General features: G+C 38.7%; 1 protein-coding gene across 1 annotated transcript in view; it reads right to left on the bottom strand.

Annotated features, from left to right (window-relative positions):
• Positions 1 to 19,769, bottom strand: part of KDM7A (lysine demethylase 7A) — a 56,789-nt gene that overhangs the window by 10,093 nt on the left and 26,927 nt on the right. Inside the window, exons 10-17 of the mRNA XM_058442495.1 lie at positions 18,366 to 18,457; positions 15,936 to 16,025; positions 6,908 to 7,117; positions 4,954 to 5,078; positions 3,940 to 4,094; positions 2,622 to 2,719; positions 1,983 to 2,131; positions 1,639 to 1,847 (exon numbers count right to left, since the gene is read on the bottom strand). Coding sequence (XP_058298478.1) covers positions 1,639 to 1,847; positions 1,983 to 2,131; positions 2,622 to 2,719; positions 3,940 to 4,094; positions 4,954 to 5,078; positions 6,908 to 7,117; positions 15,936 to 16,025; positions 18,366 to 18,457 — 1,128 coding nt within the window. The remainder of the gene's footprint in view (positions 1 to 1,638; positions 1,848 to 1,982; positions 2,132 to 2,621; positions 2,720 to 3,939; positions 4,095 to 4,953; positions 5,079 to 6,907; positions 7,118 to 15,935; positions 16,026 to 18,365; positions 18,458 to 19,769) is intronic.

Raw genomic sequence — 19,769 nt, forward strand, 5'->3', positions numbered from 1 at the left:
TGCCCAGGCTGGAGTGCAATGGCCCGATCTCAGCTCACCGCAACCTCTGCCTCCCAGGTTCAAGTGATTCTCCTGCCTCAGCCTCCCAAGTAGCTAGGATTACAGGCATGCGCCACCACGCCCGGCTAATTTTTGTATTTTTACTACAGATGGGGTTTCTCCATGTTGGTCAGGCTGGTCTTGAACTTCCAACCTCAGGTGATCCGCCCATCTTGGCCTCCCAAAGTGCTGGGATTACTGGCGTGAACCACTGCGCCCAGTGATCTAGAATCAAATTCTATAGCCGCCTATTGTATATGTAAAACCAATGCAATAATTCTCTCTAAAAAAGGTATATTTTTCCACATAGAATAAAGGCAGGTATTTGCCTGAATTCTGCAGTATTTCCATAGAAGTGTTCTTTTCAAGAGACTAAAGGAAGACAAAATGGTGCAGTACAAAAAGAGACAAACCCAGGTTTGAATTTGAGTTCTTCCATTACCAACACAACTTTAGGCAACTTATATATCCTCTCCAAACTTCAATTTCCTCTTATACAATAAGCAAAGACTTTGAGATCAGATGGTCCTGGCTTCAAATTCCAATACCACTGAATAATAGGTATGTGAAGTATGGACAAGTTAAATTAGTTTTACTAAGTCTTATTTCCTTTACCTGTAAAATGGGAGTAATTTTACCTACAAGTATTGTTTTAAGAATTAAGTGAAATAACCAGGCATGGTGGCTCACACCTATAATCTCAGCACTTTGGGAAGCAGAGGCAGGATTATGACTTGAGCTCAGGAGTTGGAGACCAGTCTGAGCAACATAGTTGAGACCCCGTCTCTACAAAAAAATCAGAAAATTATCCAGGTGTGGTGACATGCATCTATAGTTCCAGCTACTTGGGAGGCCTGGAGGTTAAGTTACAGTGAGCTATATTTGTGTCACTACATTCCAGCAACAGAGTGAGACAGTCTCAAAATAAATAAATAAATAAATAATAAAAAAAATTATTTCAGTGAAATGGATGTCAAGCTCCTGGTATACAATTGATAATTATGTAGGATCAAACACAATTATTATATAGGCATTCAATTTTAATATAGTACTATCTTCTCCCCAGTCCTCCTCAGGCTTTTTGGGATACATTTTCTCTAAAGGCACAAAGAAGAAAACACTATGTGGCATGCCTAACATTATCACTGAGTCTACCCTCTTTTCCTAATACTTTCTTTTCAAGTAGGAGAAAAAATAGCCTCAATCAGAAAGAAACAGTTTAAAACTTATTTTTCCTCTCATAAAAGGAAAAAGGACTGATTGTTCAAGCTTAGTTGACCATTTAAGGCACCAAAACACTCCTTCCACTCTGATCAAACTGTCTGTAAAATTTTGGAAATAATACTAACTGGCTTGCAATAACAATGGTAGAATGATGCTAGTGAACGCAATTGTCAATCCCAGGCAATTTACATTTTGAGTTCTTCTGCTTCCATCTTACGTGATATATCAGCATTGTGCTTTTTTCTGGTCAACCTTCTTAACACATTTCCAATTAAAGATGCTTATTCATAATCTCTAACCTAAATGAGGATTATTGAGCCATTAAGTTGGGCAACATATGTTACTTTTTAGAGACTGATAATTTATGTTTCTTACCACATTCCACTGGTTTATCATAGCGATACAACTGCCTGACCTCATGGTTACTGCTATGGCAGCTGCTGGGATCCTGGAGAGAGTTTCTTTCACCACTGCAGTCTGTGCTTTGTATTTGCCTTTGTAAACACGTGGAATAGTGCAACCCTGCCATAGACAGCATGCCCTGAATAGCTTCTTCCTCTGTGCTCGTCGAGGTAGGACATTCCCTAAAGAAGGGATGATCCAAAAACACAAGAGTCTATTTTTTCTGATGACATTTTTGGTAAAATTTAAAACTAAAAAAAATTTTCATAGTATTTATCTTACAATATAATAAGACTTACTACTATCAGCAAGCCTACCTTTTAATTGGAATTTCACTTCTAGATGGCTTCTGGCTCTTTTGAAGGAAGTTCCTCATCACATTAGATTCCTCCTTAAAGTTGGATGTTATTTCTTGTTTCTTTTCATCACCTGAACTTTCAGACTCTTCAGTGGTAAAGATATTTTTCTGAGATAATAATTACATGGAAACAAAGCTACATAAGAAATTGACCAAGTCTGTACAAATGAATCCAAAGATTTTATACATCTAGAGAAAGTCAGAATCTTAATTATCATGGAATTATTTCTGTATTTCACATGAAAAAAATGATAATCTCTATTAACCACAGGAACATACTACCTTGATTAAAAAAATACACAGTATAGGCTTTAAGGTAAAATAAAATATAATCCATGAGAAATATGAACAAGAATAGTATAAGCAAAGAAAGGAGTCTCTCCCTCTACCCTTTCCAAAATCAGACAAAAGCTCTATGTCTCAAATGTGAATGGTCACATGATGGCATGTGTGTACACTGACCACCACAGAAGACCCTGTGCTACGTAAGTCAGACAGACAAGCTTTGAGAAAAGCTGTCATTTGCCTTCCTTCCAGAAGTTACGTGGTGCTCATCTTTCCATCAAATAACGTACAAGCCATGGGGTCTCAGGCGTACCAGTGCAGTGCACTCGGGTCCGGAGTCTTCTGACTCAGAAATATCAGAATATCCTGATGATCTACTCCTGAGTTCTGATTTCACACGTGTAAAAAACCCTGAAAAAGAATGAAAGGATGAGAAAAAGAGAAAGTCATTGACGATGATGAACAAGGTGACAAGGTGGTATCTAAAGTCCACCTAGCTTGTGATGTCTCTCAATCTCTCTTGCTCTACCCTCCTTTTTCACTTTTATTTTCTTCATTTATTTCTCCCCTTAAGGTCTTTCTCCCTAATTGGCCAAGATACAGACTGAAGTATATTCTCAAATATTAAGTGTGGTATTTCCATAATTATACATTCCTTATTTGGATGGATTGACTGTTTTATATTTCTTTCCAGAAGAAAAATGCTGAAACTAAAATTAGCTATCAGATGCTTTTCACACTTCTCCTTTTGCATTAGTTATATCATTAGAAAACAAAAAGATAACTTTCCCAAACGTAAAATGCATTCACGTAGATAGTGAATTCAACACGCTTATAAACCGCGCTCTTTCATGAGGCACTGATATAGCAATGGTTTGATGGATTCCTGTTGATTAGCACCTGGCATGTGTCACCAACTACAGCAGTGCCAATTTCACTCAGATTAGCAGGAACTGGGGTGTTCAACATGGATTAAATAATGTTAGTTATCTGAAACATTTATTTGTCAAGTACCAAAGTATTTATTTGAACTACTTTTTAAAATAGAAAGGAATACAGAGATCCTGAAATATGTTGAGAAATTAAAGCTTAATTCAAGGAAGAAAGACTTTAAGGAGAAGGAGGTGTTACTATTTTGCCATACTGATAACCAATTAATAACCCAGTAGAGGCCTTCTTGTCAACAGGTAATCACTTAAAACCACAATACATGGATTACTAACAGCTTCAGATTAGCTAATCATATATACTTCCTAATTCTGAAAACCATATACATGGTAGCTGAACTTATATATAAAATTAAATGAAACTTGAAACTTTTATTTTGGGGCGTAGAGGCCTATAACATGCATGAGCTTTCGAGTGACTCTTTAAAAACTGACTAGATAAGTGCATCTCTAACCCACAAACATCCCCTCACTGAGAACACCGCCCCTGGCCACTGGGCATACACCTCACTGGGCATTCACGTTCAGCACTTCTCTCATTCTTCAGGTTTTTCAAGACAGTTTTAGGGACACAAAAGTTTTCTGCTATTATAAACTTAAGAACTTCAAAATTAGCAAGTTACTTTACATATTATCACATTAGTAATCAAAAGATCTTTAAAATAACCATTAAAAAAAACATACTGTTCAGTGGTTTTTGAGATTCTTCATGTTCCACTCTCTCTATTCCTGAACTCTCTTCTATCTTCATTTTTGCCTTTTTTGTCCTTCTTTTATCCTCTTCATTTTCACTATCTGCTGTATAAAGACTCTGATCTGCAAACGGCTGTCTTTCATCTCTGTACCAAGAAGGAAAAGTAATCAGAATATAGTGCAAGATTCTGTAGCCAAACAGTATTTATTCCCCTCTCCCTTAATTTACAAAGAGTAGAGAATTGAGACACTGTCCCCATATTTCAATCAACTGTGCAATAGTATGCAGTAGGGATCTGAGGTTTTTTGTTTTTGTTTTTTGAGACAGGGTCTTGCTCTGTTGCCCTGGCTGCAGTGCAGTAGCACAATCATAGCTCACTGTAACTTTGAACTCCTGGGCTCAAGTAATCCTCTCACCTCAGTTTCTCAAGTAGCCAGGACTACAGGAATGGCCACCACACCCAGCTAATTTATTTTTATTTTTTTGTAGAGATGAAGTCTTGCTAAGTTGCCCAGGCTAGTTTTAAACTCCTAGTCCCAAGAGATCCTCCCACCTCGGACTCCCAAATCAACTTGGGATTACAGGTGTGAGCCACTGAGCTCACTACAGATTAAACAGGGGTCCCCAACCCCTGGGCCATAGACTGGTACCAGTCCGTGGTCTGTTAGGAACCGGGCCACACAGCAGGAGGTGAGTAGCGGGTGAGTGAGCATTACCACCTGAGCTGTCTCCTGTCAGATCAGTGGCAGCATTAGATTGTCACAGGAGTGTGAACCATATTGTCAACTACACATGTCCAAGAGTTACACACTCTTTATGAGAATCTTATGCCTGATGATATGAGGTGCAACAGTTTAATCCCAAAACCATTCCCTGGCTGAGAAAAAACTGTCTTCCATAAAACTGGTCCCTGGTGCCAAAAAGGTTAAGGACCACTGGGTTAAATGAACAAAGGGAACCCAATGAAAATTAATCTATTTGATACTCTGATTTACTTTACATACTTAATTATTCTTCCATTTGTCAGCAGTAATCGTAGATCATTATCTTTCGCTCTCCATTCAGGTACCGTGGAGGATGGTTGGAGATGTTTGTTGAATTTTCCATTCAGTTTAGAGCTCAAGATGTCCTGAAGGTATAAATGCAGAACTTACTTACCATCCACCCTCAGGTAGCCCTGCTCGACTGATGGAATACAGTACACCACCACCTCCCCCATGGTCCTGCATCTCAAAGATACAGGCAGCCACCTAGGCTTGGGGATATGCAGCAGTATGGAACTCCAAAGTTCCTAAAGCCAAAGTAAGAGTATGGCTCATGTTTCTGGAGGGCCATTAACCATGAAATGCATTCTAGAAAGTAAAACATAAAATATGCATAAAGTGAATTAAAAGAAATTTCATTCTTGCAGAAAGCTGAAAAACTGGAGAAGCACTGCCTCAGAGTATTTTAGCTCTCTTCTTGCTTCTTCCTGCTGAAGTGCTAGCTACTGGGCCTTTCCATTCACCCATCCTTCATCTAATACCTAGTCAGCAACTTATAGGTCACCACACTGCTACCACTAGGAACAAGGGTCACCATGCGACATAAAGGTAGTAGCTGGGTTTTCATGCATCAAAAAGACTTCCTTTTCATAGTGATTTTCCCCTTAATAATAAATAGAACCTTTCATAATAAGCTTAATCTTCTCTGATGATTACAGTTTAGAACAGCATCATCTTAAAACATTATAATTACATACAATTTCAAATATTTAAGAAAGTTTTATATATATATATATATATATATTTTTTTTTTTTTTTTTTTTTTTTGAGAGATGGAGTCTCACTCTGTCCCCAGGCTGGAGTCAAAGCATGATCTCAGCTCACTACAAACCACTCCCGCCTCAGCCTCACAAGTAGCTGGGACTACAGGCACCCGCCACTGTGCCCAGCTAATTTTTTCTATTTTTAGTAGAGACGGGGTTTCACCGTGGTCTCAATCTCCTGACCTCGTGATCCGCCCGCCTCGGCCTCCTAATTTTTTTTTTTTTTTAAGCCAGGATCTAGTTATGTTGGCCTTAAACTCCTGGGCTTAAATGATCCTCCTGACTAGTCTCCAAGTAGCTGGGACTACAGGCCCACACCACAGCACCTGGTTCTTCGATCTTACTCATTTAAAATGGTTGCTTATCCTCTTCTTGGGATGTAAAAGTATGGATGATGCAGAGCTCACTACAAAGTCACTACCATGTTCTGCAAAGGCGCTACACTGATCTCATTACTGCCTCCCACTCTCCCCTTTGTTCAGTAGGCCAGCACTTCATGAAGTTCAAGAGTTTCTTCTGACAGTCTCCCAGTCTAACAGTCCTCCAGGCTGACTGCTGGCTCAAGTAGAGGCTTTCTGCATTTGCTCTTCCCTCTGCCTGTAATGCCGTTCCTCTAATCACCAAGTAACCATTTGACTTCTTCCTATTTGTTACTCAGCTGTCGGTTCAAACCTCAGAGGCTCTCTGACCACCTTAGCTAAAGCAGCCAGCTTTACCCCATCCCCCTTTATTCTGTTGTTCTATTGTTTTGGATTTTTTTAAATAACACTTATCATCTGAAATTATATTATTTTAGTATATGTCTTTGTCTCCCCATCCTTCCAGCTTGAACTAGGATGGAAGCTTCATGAGGGGCAGGGACTTAAGTTTTGCTCACAATCTTCTCCAGAGCATAGAAGAGGAAGTAGTACTTGCTAAAGACTCAATAAACATATCAGCAATCGAATGAGGTCTATTCATTCAAATCCTACACTAAAACTTAGAAAGATTAAGCACCACTCCCTGTCACAGGTGTAACTACTGGATTGATCCCTACAATGTTGCAGCCAAGATTAGGTATCAACAATAGTCAGACTCTTCTTTTATTATCCCTTTAAAGACTTTAAGGAACAGCCAAGTTTCTTTTTGTTGTCATGAAACATAATACTTGCCTCTTCCCATGGACACATCTCTAATCTTTTGAGAACCTCCCTTGTGTGGAGCTCTAGGATGTCTAGGTTAGAAGGAGTTCGGACATTATGATCTCGAAGTTTCCTCATCTTTCTTCGGGAATGGTATGGGGAAGTTGCTTCATTTGAAGATCGTGAAACTGGACACACAATAGGAATTCCCTGAGATTTAACTGGTTTGCCGTTTTCCTCCTTTAAGAATTAAAATCAGAGTATTTTTATGAGAAGGCTACTACATACATACGTGACTAAATAATCATCCATAAAAATATTTTAGAAAACAAAAATCATTCAGTTTAACCATATAAACACAAAAAAGACTAAATCCTAAGTTTCAAACAGCTTTGCTGAGACCTTTATATCCTTTCTCTCTCCAACATAATATACTGTGAACACATTTCCTTGATTTTTTTTTTTTTTTGACACAGGGCCTCGCTCTTGTCGCCCAGGCTGCAGTGTGTGGAGTGCAGTGGTGCAATCTTGCCTCACTGCAATCTCCGCCTCCTGAGCTCAAGCGATCCTCCTACCTTAGCCTCCAAAGTAGCTGGGACTACAGGCGCACGCCACTGCACACCTGGCTAATGTTTTAGAGACAAGCATTTGCCATGTTGCCCATTCTTTTCAGGTACATATTTGAATAAATTAGTAATTTCACGTACATATTTGAATAAATTAATAATTACTTTTTAAACCAAAATTATACATCTATGTAGCTTTAAAAATTAAATATTCTATAAGCATATCATGAAAAATAGCAGTCTCCTCTTCCCCATCCCTCTCATTCTCCAGAGGCAACCACTTGCAACATTTTTTTTACTGTGGTAACATAAACATAAAATCTGCCATTTTAACAATTTTTAAGTGTACAGTTTAGTGGTATTAAGTAGAGTCACAGTGTTGCACAACCATCACTGCCATCCATCTCGAGAACCTTCTCATCTGCACAAACTGAAACCTGAAACTGTACCCACTACACAATAATTTCCCATTCTCCCTTCCCACCAACTCCTGGCAACTACCATTCTACTTGCATTCTCTATGAATTTGACACCTCTAGGTGATCTCCTCATATAAGTGGAATTTTATAAAATTTGTCCTTTGGTGACTGGCTTATTTCACTTAGCAAAATATCTTCAAGGTTCATCCATGCTATAGCATGTGTCAGCATTTCCTTTTTTAAATTTTATTTTTATTATTATACTTTAAGTTCTAGGGTACATGTGCACAACGTGTAGATTTGTTGCATACGTATACATGTGCCATGTTGGTGTGCTGCACCCATTAACTTGTCATTTACATTAGGTATTTCTCCTAACGTTATCCCTCCCCCATCCCCCCAACCCACGACAGGTCCCGGTGTTTGATGTTCCCCACCCTGTGTCCATGTGTTCTCATTGTTCAATTCCCATCTATGAGTGAGAACATGCAGTGTTTGGTTTTCTGTCCTTGCGATAGTTTGCTCAGAATGATGGTTTCCAGCTTCATCGATGTCCCTACAAAGGACATGGACTCATCCTTTTTTAGGGCTGTGTAGTATTCCATAGTGTATATGTGCCACAATTTCTTAATCCAGTCTATCATTGATGGACATCTGGGTTGGTTCCAAGTCTTTGCTATTGTGAATAGTGCCACAATAAACATATGTGTGCATATGTCTTTATAGCAGCATGACTTATAATCCTTTGGGTATATACCCAGTAATGGGATGGCTGGGTCAAATGGTATTTCTAGTTCTAGATCCTTGAGGAATCGCCACACTGTCTTCCACAATGGTTGAACTAGTTTACAGTCACAACAACAGTGTAAAAGCGTTCCTATTTCTCCATATCCTCTCCAGCACCTATTGTTTCCTGACTTTTTAATGATTGCCATTCTAACTGGTGTGAGATGGTATCTCATTGTGGTTTTGATTTGCATTTCTCTGATGGCCAGTGATGATGAGCATTTTTTCATGTGTCTGTTGGTTGCATAAATGTCTTCTTTTGAGAAGTATCTGTTCATATCCTTCGCCCACTTCTTGATGGGGTTGTTTGATTTTTTCTTGTAAATCTGTTTGAGTTCTTTGTAGATGCTGGGTATTAACCCGTTGTCAGATGGGTAGATTGCAAAAATTTTCTCCCATTCTGTAGGTTGCCTATTCACTCTGATGGTAGTTTCTTTTGCTGTGCAGAAGCTCTTTAGTTTAATTAGATCCCATTTGTCAATTTTGGCTTTTGTTGCCATTGCTTTTGGTGTTTTAGTCATGAAGTCGTAGCCCATGCCTATGTCCTGAATGGTACTGCCTAGGTTTTCTTCTAGGGTTTTTATGGCTTTAGGTCTACTATTTAAGTCTTTAATCCATCTTGAACTAATTTTTGTATAAGGTGTAAGGAAGGGATCCAGTTGCAGCTTTCTACATATGGCTAGCCAGTTTTCCCAACACCATTTATTAAATAGGGAATCCTTTCCCCATTGCAGGTTTGTCAAACATCAGATGGTTGTAGATGTGTGGTATTATTTCTGAGGGCTCTGTTCTGTTCCATTGGTCTATATCTCTGTTTTGGTGCCAATACCATGCTGTTTTGGTTACTGTAGCCTTGTAGTATAGTTTGAAGTCAGGTAGCGTGATGCCTCCAGCTTTGTTCTTTTGGCTTAGGATTATCTTGGCAATGCGGGCTCTTTTTTGGTTCCATATGAACTTTAAAGTAGTTTTTTCCAATTCTGTGAAGAAATCATTGGTAGCTTGATGGGGATGGCATTGAATCTATTAATTACTTTGGGCAGTATGGCCATTTTCATGATACTGATTCTTCCAATCCATGAGCATGGAATGTTTTCCCATTTGTTTCTGTCTTCTTTTATTTCGTTGAGCAGTGGTTTGTAGTTCTCCTTGAAGAGGTCCTTCACATCCCTTGTAAGTTGGATTCCTAGGTATTTTATTCTCTTCGAAGCAATTGTGAATGGGAGTTCACTCATGATTTTGCTGTTTGTCTGTTATTGGTGTATAAGAATGCTTGTGATTTTTGCACATTGATTTTGTATCCTGAGACTTTGCTGAAGTTGCTTGTCAGCTTAAGGAGATTTTGGGCTGAGATGATGGGGTTTTCTAAATACACAATCATGTCATCTGCAAACAGGGACAATCTGACTTCCTCTCTTCCTAATTGAATATCCTTTATTTCTTTCTCCTGCCTGATTGCCCTGGTCAGAACTTCCAACACTATGTTGAATAGGAGTGGTAAGACAGGGCATCCCTGTCTTGTGCCAGTTTTCAAAGGGAATGATTCCAGTTTTTGCCCATTCATTATGATATTGGCTGTGGGTGTGTCATACATAGCTCTTATTATTTTGAGATGCACTCCATCAATACCTACTTTATTGAGAGTTTTTAGCATGAAGGGCTGTTGAATTTTGTCAAAGGCCTTTTCTGCATCTACAGAGATAATCATGTGGTTTTTGTCTTTGGATCTGTTTATATGATGGATTACGTTTATTGATTTGTGTATGTTGAACCAGCCTTGCATCCCAGAGATGAAGCTGACTTGATCGTGGTGGATAATCTTTTTGATGTGCTGCTGGATTCAGTTTGCCAGTATTTTATTGAGGATTTTTTGCATCAATGTTCATCAGGATATTGGTCTAAAATTCTCTTTTTTTGTTGTGCCTCTGCCAGGCTTTGGTATCAGGATGATGCTGGTCTTGTAAAATAAGTTAGGGAGGATTCCCTCTTTTTCTATTGACTGGAATAGTTTCAGAAGGAATGGTACCAGCTCTTCTTTGTACCTCTGGTAGAATTCGGCTGTGAATCCGTCTGGTCCTGGACTTTTTTTGGTTGGTAAGCTATTAATTATTGCCTCAATTTCAGAGCCTGTTACTGGTATATTCAGGGATTCAACTTCTTCCTGGTTTAGTCTTGGAAGGGTGTATGTATCGAGGAATTTATCCATTTCTTCTAGATTTTCTAGTTTATTTGCACAGAGGTGTTTATAGTATTCTCTGATGGTAGATTGTATTTCTGTGGGATTGGTGGTGATATCCCCTTTATCATTTTTTATTGCCTCTATTTGATTCTTCTCTCTTTTCTTCTTTATTAGTCTTGCTAGCAGTCTATCAATTTTGTTGATCTTTTCAAAAAACCAGCTCCTGGATTCATTGATTTTTTGAAGGGATTTTTGTGTCTCTATCTCCTTCAGTTCTGCTCTGATCTTAGTTATTTCTTGCCTTCTGCTAGCTTTTGAATGTGTTTGCTCTTGCTTCTCTAGTTCTTTTAATTGTGATGTTAGGGTGTCAATTTTAGATCTTTCCTGCTTTCTCTTGCGGGCATTTAGTGCTATAAATTTCCCTCTACACACTGCATTAAATGTGTCCCAGAGATTCTGGTATGCTGTCTTTTTGTTCTCATTGGTTTCAAAGAACATCTTTATTTCTGCCTTCATTTCATTATGTATCCAGTAGTCATTCAGGAGCAGGTTGTTCATTATGTACCCAGTAGTCATTCAGGAGCAGCTTCCATGTAGTTGTGCAGTTTTGAGTGAGTGTCTTAATCCTGAGTTCTAAGTTTGATCGCACTGTGGTCTGAGAGACAGTTCGTTATAGTTTCTGTTCTTTTACATTTGCTGAAGAGTGCTTTACTTCCAACTATGTGGTCAATTTTGGAATAAGTGTGATGTAGTGCTGAGAAGAATGTATATTTTATTGATTTGGGGTGGTGAGTTCTGTAGATGTCTATTAGGTCCATTTGTTGCAAGCTGAGTTCAATTCCTGGATATCCTTGTTAACTTTCTGTCTTGTTGATCTGTCTAATGTTGACAGTGGGGTGTTAAAGTCTCCTATTATTATTGTGTGGGAGTCTGTCTTTTTGTAGGTTTCTAAGGACTTGCTTTACGAATCTGGGTGCTCCTGTATTGGGTGCATATATATTTATGATAGTTAGCTCTTCTTGTTGAATTGATCCCTTTAGCATTATGTAATGGCCTTCTTTGTCTCTTTTGATCTTTGTTGGTTTAAAGTCTGTTTTATCAGAGACTCGGATTGCAACCCCTGCTTTTTTTTGTTTTCCATTTGCTTGGCAGATCTTCCTCCATCCCTTTATTTTGAGCCTATGTGTGTCTCTGCACGTGAGATGGGTCTCCTGAATACAGCACACTGATGGGTCTTGACTCTTTTTCCTATTTGCCAGTCTGTGTCTTTTAATTGGAGCATTTAGCCCATTTACATTTAAGGTTAATATTGTTACATGTGAATTTGATCCTGTCATTATGATGTTAGCTGCTTATTTTGCTCGTTAGTTGGTGCAGTTTCTTCCTAGCCTTGATGGTCTTTACAATTTGGCATGTTTTTGCAGTGGCTGGTCTCAGTTGTTCCTTTCCATTTTTAGTGCTTCCTTCAGGGGCTCTTGTAAGGCAGGCCCAGTGGTGACAAAATCTCTCAGCATTTGCTTGTCTGTAAAGGATTTTATTTCTCCTTCACTTATGAAGCTTAGTTTGGCTGGATATGAAATTCTGGGTTGAAAATTCTTTTCTTTAAGAATGTTGAATATTGGCCCCCACTCTCTTCTGGCTTGTAGAGTTTCTGCCGAGAGATCTGCTGTTAGTCTGATGGGCTTCCCTTTGTGGGTAACCCGATCTTTCTCTCTGGCTGCCCTTAACATTTTTTCCTTCATTTCAATTTTGGAGAATCTGATAATTATGTGTCTTGGAGTTGCTCTTCTCAAGGAGTATCTTTGTGGCATTCTCGGTATTTCCTGAATTTGAATGTCGGCCCGCCTTGCTAGGTTGGGGAAGTTCTCCTGGATAATATCTTGCAGAGTGTTTTCCAACTTGGTTCCATTCTCCCCATCACTTTCAGGTACACCTATCAGACGCAGATTTGGTCTTTTCACATAGTCCCATATTTCTTGGAGGCTTTGTTCGTTTCTTTTTACTCTTCTTTCTTAAACTTCTCTTCTCACTTCATTTCATTCATTTGATCTTCAGTCACTGATACCCTTTCTTCCACTTGATCGAATTGGCTACTGAAGCTTGTGCATGCGTCACATAATTCTCGTGCCATGGTTTTCAGCTCCATCAGGTCATTTAAGGTTTTCTCTATGCTGCTTATTCTAGTTAGCCATTTGTCTTTTTTTCAAGGTTTTTAGCTTCTTTCAGATGGGTTCGAACATCCTCCTTTAGCTCAGAGAAGTTTGTTATTACTGATCTTCTGAGGCCTACTTCTGTCAACTCGTCGAAGTCATTCTCTGTCCAGCTTCGTTCCATTGCTGGTGAGGAGCTGTGTTCCTTTGAAGGGGAAGAGGCGCTCTGATTTTTGGACTTTTCAGCTTTTCTGCTGTTTTTTCCCCATCTTTGTGGTTTTATCTACCTTTGGTCTTTGATAATGGTGACCTAGAGATGGGGTTTTGGTGTGGATGTCCTTTCTGTTTGTTAGTTTTCCTTCTAACAGTCAGGACCCTCAGCTGCAGGTCTGTTGGAGTTTGCTGGAGGTCCACTCCAGACCCTGTTTACCTGAGTATCACCAGCGGAGGCTGCAGAACAGCAAAGGTTGCTGCCTGATCCTTCCTCTGGAAGCTTCGTCTCAGAGGGGCACCCAGCTGTATGAGGTGTCAGTCGGCCCTTACTGGGAGATGTCTCCCATTTAGCCTACCCAGGGGTCAGGGACCCACTTGAGGAGGCAGTCTGTCCGTTCTCAGATCTCAAGCTGCGTGCTGGGAGAACCACTACTCTCTTCAAAGCTGTCAGACAGGGACGTTTAAGTCTGCAGAAGTTTCCGCTGCCTTTTGTTCAGCTATGCCCTGCCCCCAGAGGTGGAGTCTACAGAGGCAGGCAGGCCTCCTTGAGCTGTGGTGGGCTCCACCCAGTTTCAGCTTCCTGGCTGCTGTATTTACCTACTCAAGCCTCAGCAATGGCAGATGACCCTCCCCCAGCCTCACTGCCACCTTGCAGTTTGATCTCAGACAGCTGTGCTAGCAGTGAGCAAGGCTCCATGGGTGTGGGACCCTCGGAGCCACGTGCGGGATATAATGTCCTGATGTGCCATTTGCTAAGACCATTGGAAAAGCGCAGTATTAAGGTGGGAGCGTCCCAATTTTCCAGGTACCATCTGCCACGGCTTCCCTTAGCTAGGAAAGGGAACTCCCAGACCCCTTGCGCTTCCTGGGAGAGGCGATGCCCCGCCCTGCTGCGGCTCATGCTCCGTGGGCTGCACCCACTGTCCAACAAGCCCTAGTGAGATGAACCCAGTACCTCAGTTGGAAATGCAGAAATCACCCGTCTTCTGCGTTGCTCACGCTGGGAGCTGTAGACTGGAGCTGCTCCTATTTTGCCATCTTGGAACCCTCCCAGTCAGCATTTCCTTCTTTTATAAGGCTGAGTAGTATTGCACTGTGAGTATGTACCACACTTTATCTATTCACCTGCTGATGGACACCTGGGTTGCTTGGTCTATCTTTTGGCTATTGTGGATAATGCTGCTATAAACAGGTGTACAAATACCTGTTTTGAGTCCCTGCTATCAATTCTTTTAGGTATATAGCCAGGACTTCCAACTCTTCTAAATGGTTTTCCCTCTAGTTATTTGCCTCCAAATTACAAAATGACATGTTTATACTGTTTTCAGCTTCAGATATTACTGAATTCCTATCATGCAAGATGAAGTCTTAATCCTTTCACACCTCTCTTAAACATGCACATACCTCCCTTTCCTTCAATATTCAGTAAATCGGACTCAGTACAAATTATTGACAACCCAGCGCCACATAACACATTGTCATTACATTCCCTTATTCAATCACTAATTGATTCCCAAATTATCCACTAGAAGAATACAAACATTCAAACACATTTGGTAATCTAATAATTGTGTATTTTTCTCTGGAGACATCCTTCCTGGATAGGATTGCCAGATAAAGTATAAGACACCCAGTTAAACTTGAATTTCAGGTCATAACAAATATGGATCCTTTCATTCTTCTGACCCATCCTGGACTGGCTGCTCTCTGGACCAGTTTAATTACTCGTCCAAGTGTATTTTACCACTTTAAATTTGTAATACTAATTTAGAGTTGATAATTTTCAGAGACGACACCCCCATTTATTTAACTATTGTTTTACTTCCATAAGTAAAGATTTATAGTTTTTTTCATATAGAATCATACCTTTCACAGTAAGTTTATTCTTCATTTTGGTTATCATGCTGAGATTTATATATGTATAAACTTACATATATCTTTAAGATCAGATATATGACTTTTGATACTAAATCAATTTAAATGTGATTACCGTAACAGTTTAAAAACAGAACATAATTTTCTCCTATATCTGAACACATTGAGAATTATATAAACTATTCTATCCATTGATATTAAACCAAGCATTTTAATATTTTGTAATTGTATACCTCTTTCCATTCTCCAAACACAGCCCTAATGTAAGCTGTTAAATCATCAGCTGGCCTCCATTCCTCCACCTAATTTCCTCTCAATTTAAGCTAGACACTAACAGAACAACCTTCTTGAAGAATTACTTTAAAACACCCGTTCTTAAACACCGAGAATAGCTCTCAATAAATTAAAATATCTAATCAGATTTTATGAGCTTTTATCAAAGGGCATTTACCTAAGCATCTCCTTGCCCCACTCTACTGCTTATCATCCCTCTCTCCATCCCAGCTTCCCTAGCTTGACTCATCCACCTTACATTTCTTCTCTTGTTCTAATTACATAAACATGTATTCCTCTCGGGGTAGCTGAAATTAACTAGATCTGAAAGTTCTACTGTTTATACTCCGTATTTTTGATTTTTTTTTAAGTATCCTAAAGTAAACTAGTAACTGTTTCCTTATTACTTCATTAGAATATTATAAATTTCTCTTAAGGACTTCAGAAGCCTGAAAACCTGAGAAAACTCCAAAGACTCAGCTCATTATATGTCTTCTAAGTGTGTAAGAGTTTTTAAATATTTGTAGAGAGTGGAATAGATCCATTTGCTTCTCACAGCAGATAATAATCAAGCATTTACATGACAGTTTCCACTCTTACCTCTATTGCTCGAATTACTTTAGAAAGTTCTTTAATAAGGTGTCCAGGTCTAACATTGTCTGGAATTTCAAAGGCATGTTCAGATACAAGCTGTATTTGGATTAACAGAAATAAGAAAACCAAAGTTATTTACACTTTAGTATGTAAAAACAAATTTACTAAACCAATTTTTGGATACTCTAGACTGTTACAGACATCACCAAATACTAGTACGTCAGGTTTCAGAGTTCGTGTAGCTAGTATAATGCCTTCTAAGGAGATTCTCATTAACATACAAAATCCTCTTAGACTGTGTTAAAAACAGACTTGTCTCACAGTGAATTTTGCTTTATATTGAGTAGTAACCTTGTACTCTACTCCTTAAATCCTACTGTAATTCTACTACTACTAATTCGTAAAGTGACAAATTAAGCTTAACATTTAATTCATAATGCACAAGGATTTTTAAGGAGAACACAGACACTAACGTAATCCTAGTTTCTCTTGGGAAGTCTAATTTGAATAAATTTTTGTACTTTTTTTTCTTTTAATAGTCAAAAGCAAAATAGGAAAAAGATCCCATCAACAGGAAAGGGGAAGGCCGGGCGCGGTGACTCACGCCGGTAATCCCAACACTTTGGGAGGCCAAGGCTGGCGGATCACCTGAGGTCAGAAGTTCGAGACCAGCCCGGCCAACATGGCAAAACCCCATCTCTACTAAAAATACAAAACTAAGCCAGGCGTGGAATCCCAGCTACTCGGGAGGGTGAGGTAGGAGAATCACTTGAACCCAGGAAGTGGAGGTTGCAGTGAGCCGAGATTGTGCCACTGCACTCTAGTCTGCACAACACAGTGAGACTCTGTCTCAAAAAAAGAAAAGAAAAGAAAAGAAAAAACTCTAAAGGGAATTCTGATAAAGTCACAAATTTGAGAATCACACATCTAAAGCCTTCAGTAGGAAACAAATTATACAGTTTTGGCAACATATGCTTTGTTTTGTTTTTATCTTGTTAAACAGTTTTAAATTTGCTTATGGCTTTCCTTGTCACCTAGAAAATAAGGTCTTTCAGAGTGGAGGACATGATTTTTATTTTCCTGAATGCTTCCACACTATTGTGCTCTGGTAGATATGTAGCAATGATAATACAGTGAAAGGGGAGTATAAAATCATTGAGGCAGTAACCTATTAATTACTGTCTCCCAGTATTTCTTACGAGCAAGATTTTTATTTCAAGGGGACATTCAAGAAATTAATATGGACACAGCCAGGCACAGTGGCTTATGACTGTAATTCCAAGACTTTGGGAGGCCAAGATGGGTGGATCGCCTGAGGTCAGGAGCTCAAGACCAGCCTGGCCAACATGGCAAAACCTCATTTCTACTAAAACATACAAAAATGAACTAGGCGTGGTGGTGCACGCCTGTAGTCCCAACTACTCGGGAGGCTGAGGCAGGAGAATTGCTTGAACCCAGGAGGTGTAGGTTGCAGTGAGCCAAGATCGTGCCACTGCACTCCAGCCTGGGCAACAGATCGAGACTCTGTCTAAAAAAAAAAAAAAAAGAAAGAAAAGAAATTAATATGGACGTGTATTTTCATCAGCTCACATATGTATGTATCACCTATTAAAGTATTATGTGCAAAGTTCCATGGAGTTTTAATAAAGATGAGAAAGACAGTCCCTGTTCAAGAGCTCACAGACCCAGTTGAAGGAAACACAAACATATTACTTTATAAACATTTGTTTTAAGCCCATAGGCACAAGAAATATAGCATGGATGCATAAGGGAAGGAAACACTAATTCCAAATGGAGATCTGGAGGTGGTGGGATTCAAATGCAAACAACTAGCTCATATTTTCGTGAAAATGGAAAGCTCATGCTTGAAATTTGGTCTCTCCTTTCCTTCACTTTTACATAAATCTAACAGAGTGGTAAAGAGCATAGGCTTTGCAGTCCCAGAGATCTAAGTTTTAAGTCCTAACTTCACCAGTTCTCTTGGGCAAGTTACTTAACTCTTTGAACCTTGGCTTTCCCATATGTAGAATGGTGGTACCAATAGCACCTAGACCTCACACAGTTGGCTTGCAGGATTAAATGAGATTATGTGTATAAAGATTAAGCACAGTGCTCTCAGCACACTATAGCACAACTGTAAGAGCTCAATGTTATTTATTATTCTATATCTGTATGCTCACTTCTTAGTCAATTTCCTAAATAAACTTGAATTACTTTCTTTTCCAGATTGAAGATTAAAGACATAAATACTTTATTCTCATAAAAGAAAACAGTACATTTGTATATACTGAATAATAAAATGCAGGTTGTATATAAAGCCTGATTTCTATTCCCTCAACTACTGGCATTCACACGTGCTGCCAAAATAGCACAAGGACTCTGTTTTCCTAATCTTGTGACATAAAACACAGTGATTTCACTGTTGAGACAACTTACTTCTTTTTTCATCCATAATTTTAAAGCTGTATGCAGTGCTTTCACTCCCTGTACTAGGTAAGTTTGAGGCTGGAAACCATCTTCTCTCAGTTCTGTAGGAATGGAAATGGGGTGAGAAAAAAAAAAGTTAAAATGTTCTGAAGTTAAAGGGATTAACTTCAGATTTTGAGTAGCCACCAAATATAAAACTATATAACTTCCAAATTAATAAAAAGATAAAAAGTGAAATATGAAACAATTCAAAAAGACAAGAAAGAAACAGAATTACATTAAATGTAATTTACTAAATACTCCAGTTAAAAGAAAGACCATTTCATTGGATTTAATTTTTTTTGTGTAGAGATGGGGTCTCAGTATGTTGCACAGGCTGGTCTCAAACTCCTGGCTTCAAGCAGTCCTCCAGGCCTGACCTTCCAAAGTGCTGGGATTATAGGCGTGAGCCACTATATCTGGCCAGATTTTACAATAAGCTAAATATGCATACATACCATATTAACAAATATAGAAAGGTTTCAAATAAAAGGATGGGAAAAAGATACCAAGCTTCCAAAAGAAAGGGGGTGTAACTGTCATTAATAAAGGGTTATTTCATAATGACCAAGGATTCAATTCACCAGAAAGACGTATGTAACCACTTAGAATTTGTACTCAATAACATAGTATTGAAAATATAGAAAACAATTAACTAGACAGAACTACATGGAGAAATAAACAACTCCACAATCACAGTGGAAGATTTTCAAATATTTCTCTTGGTAAGAGACAGAGTAAGTGAACTAAAAACAAAAAAATCCCTAGGCATATATTCAATTTGAACAATATAAAGCTTGATGCAATGGCCATAAATAGAATATCGTACCCAGCAACTGCAGAAAACAGATTCTTTTCAAACACACACAGAACACTTACAAAACTCATCCATATTCCAGGACCATAAACAAGTCTCATCAAAGTCCAAGATCTAAACCACATATATGTTCATAATGCAGGTAAGCTAAAGAAAGCCTCTATGTTTAGAAATTAAGAAATGCAAATATTAAAAAATAGACTAACATTTGGATCAAAGAAAAACACTGGAAATCAGACAATATGTTGGTTAAATAATGAAAGCATATCAAAATGTGTTGTATACTATACATACAGGGAAATGTATAGCTTTAAATATTTATGTTAGAAGGCTGAAAATTAATGAGCTGAAGATGTACAAAAAAGTTTTAATACCAAAAAAACTGACAAAAAATCATAAGCCAAAAATTAACAAAACAGCAAACAGAGCCTCAAACAAGTTCTTAAAAAAAAAACCACAAAATTAATATAAAGAGAAAACAGGCACAAATATCCAGTATGGAGAATAGAAATAATGTCATTACAAATGCCACTAATATTCAGTAGGTAAGAGGGTAA

The sequence above is a fragment of the Hylobates moloch genome, unplaced genomic scaffold (genome assembly GCF_009828535.3).
Source record: "Hylobates moloch isolate HMO894 unplaced genomic scaffold, HMol_V3 SCAFFOLD_1, whole genome shotgun sequence".
Classification (NCBI taxonomy): domain Eukaryota; kingdom Metazoa; phylum Chordata; class Mammalia; order Primates; family Hylobatidae; genus Hylobates; species Hylobates moloch.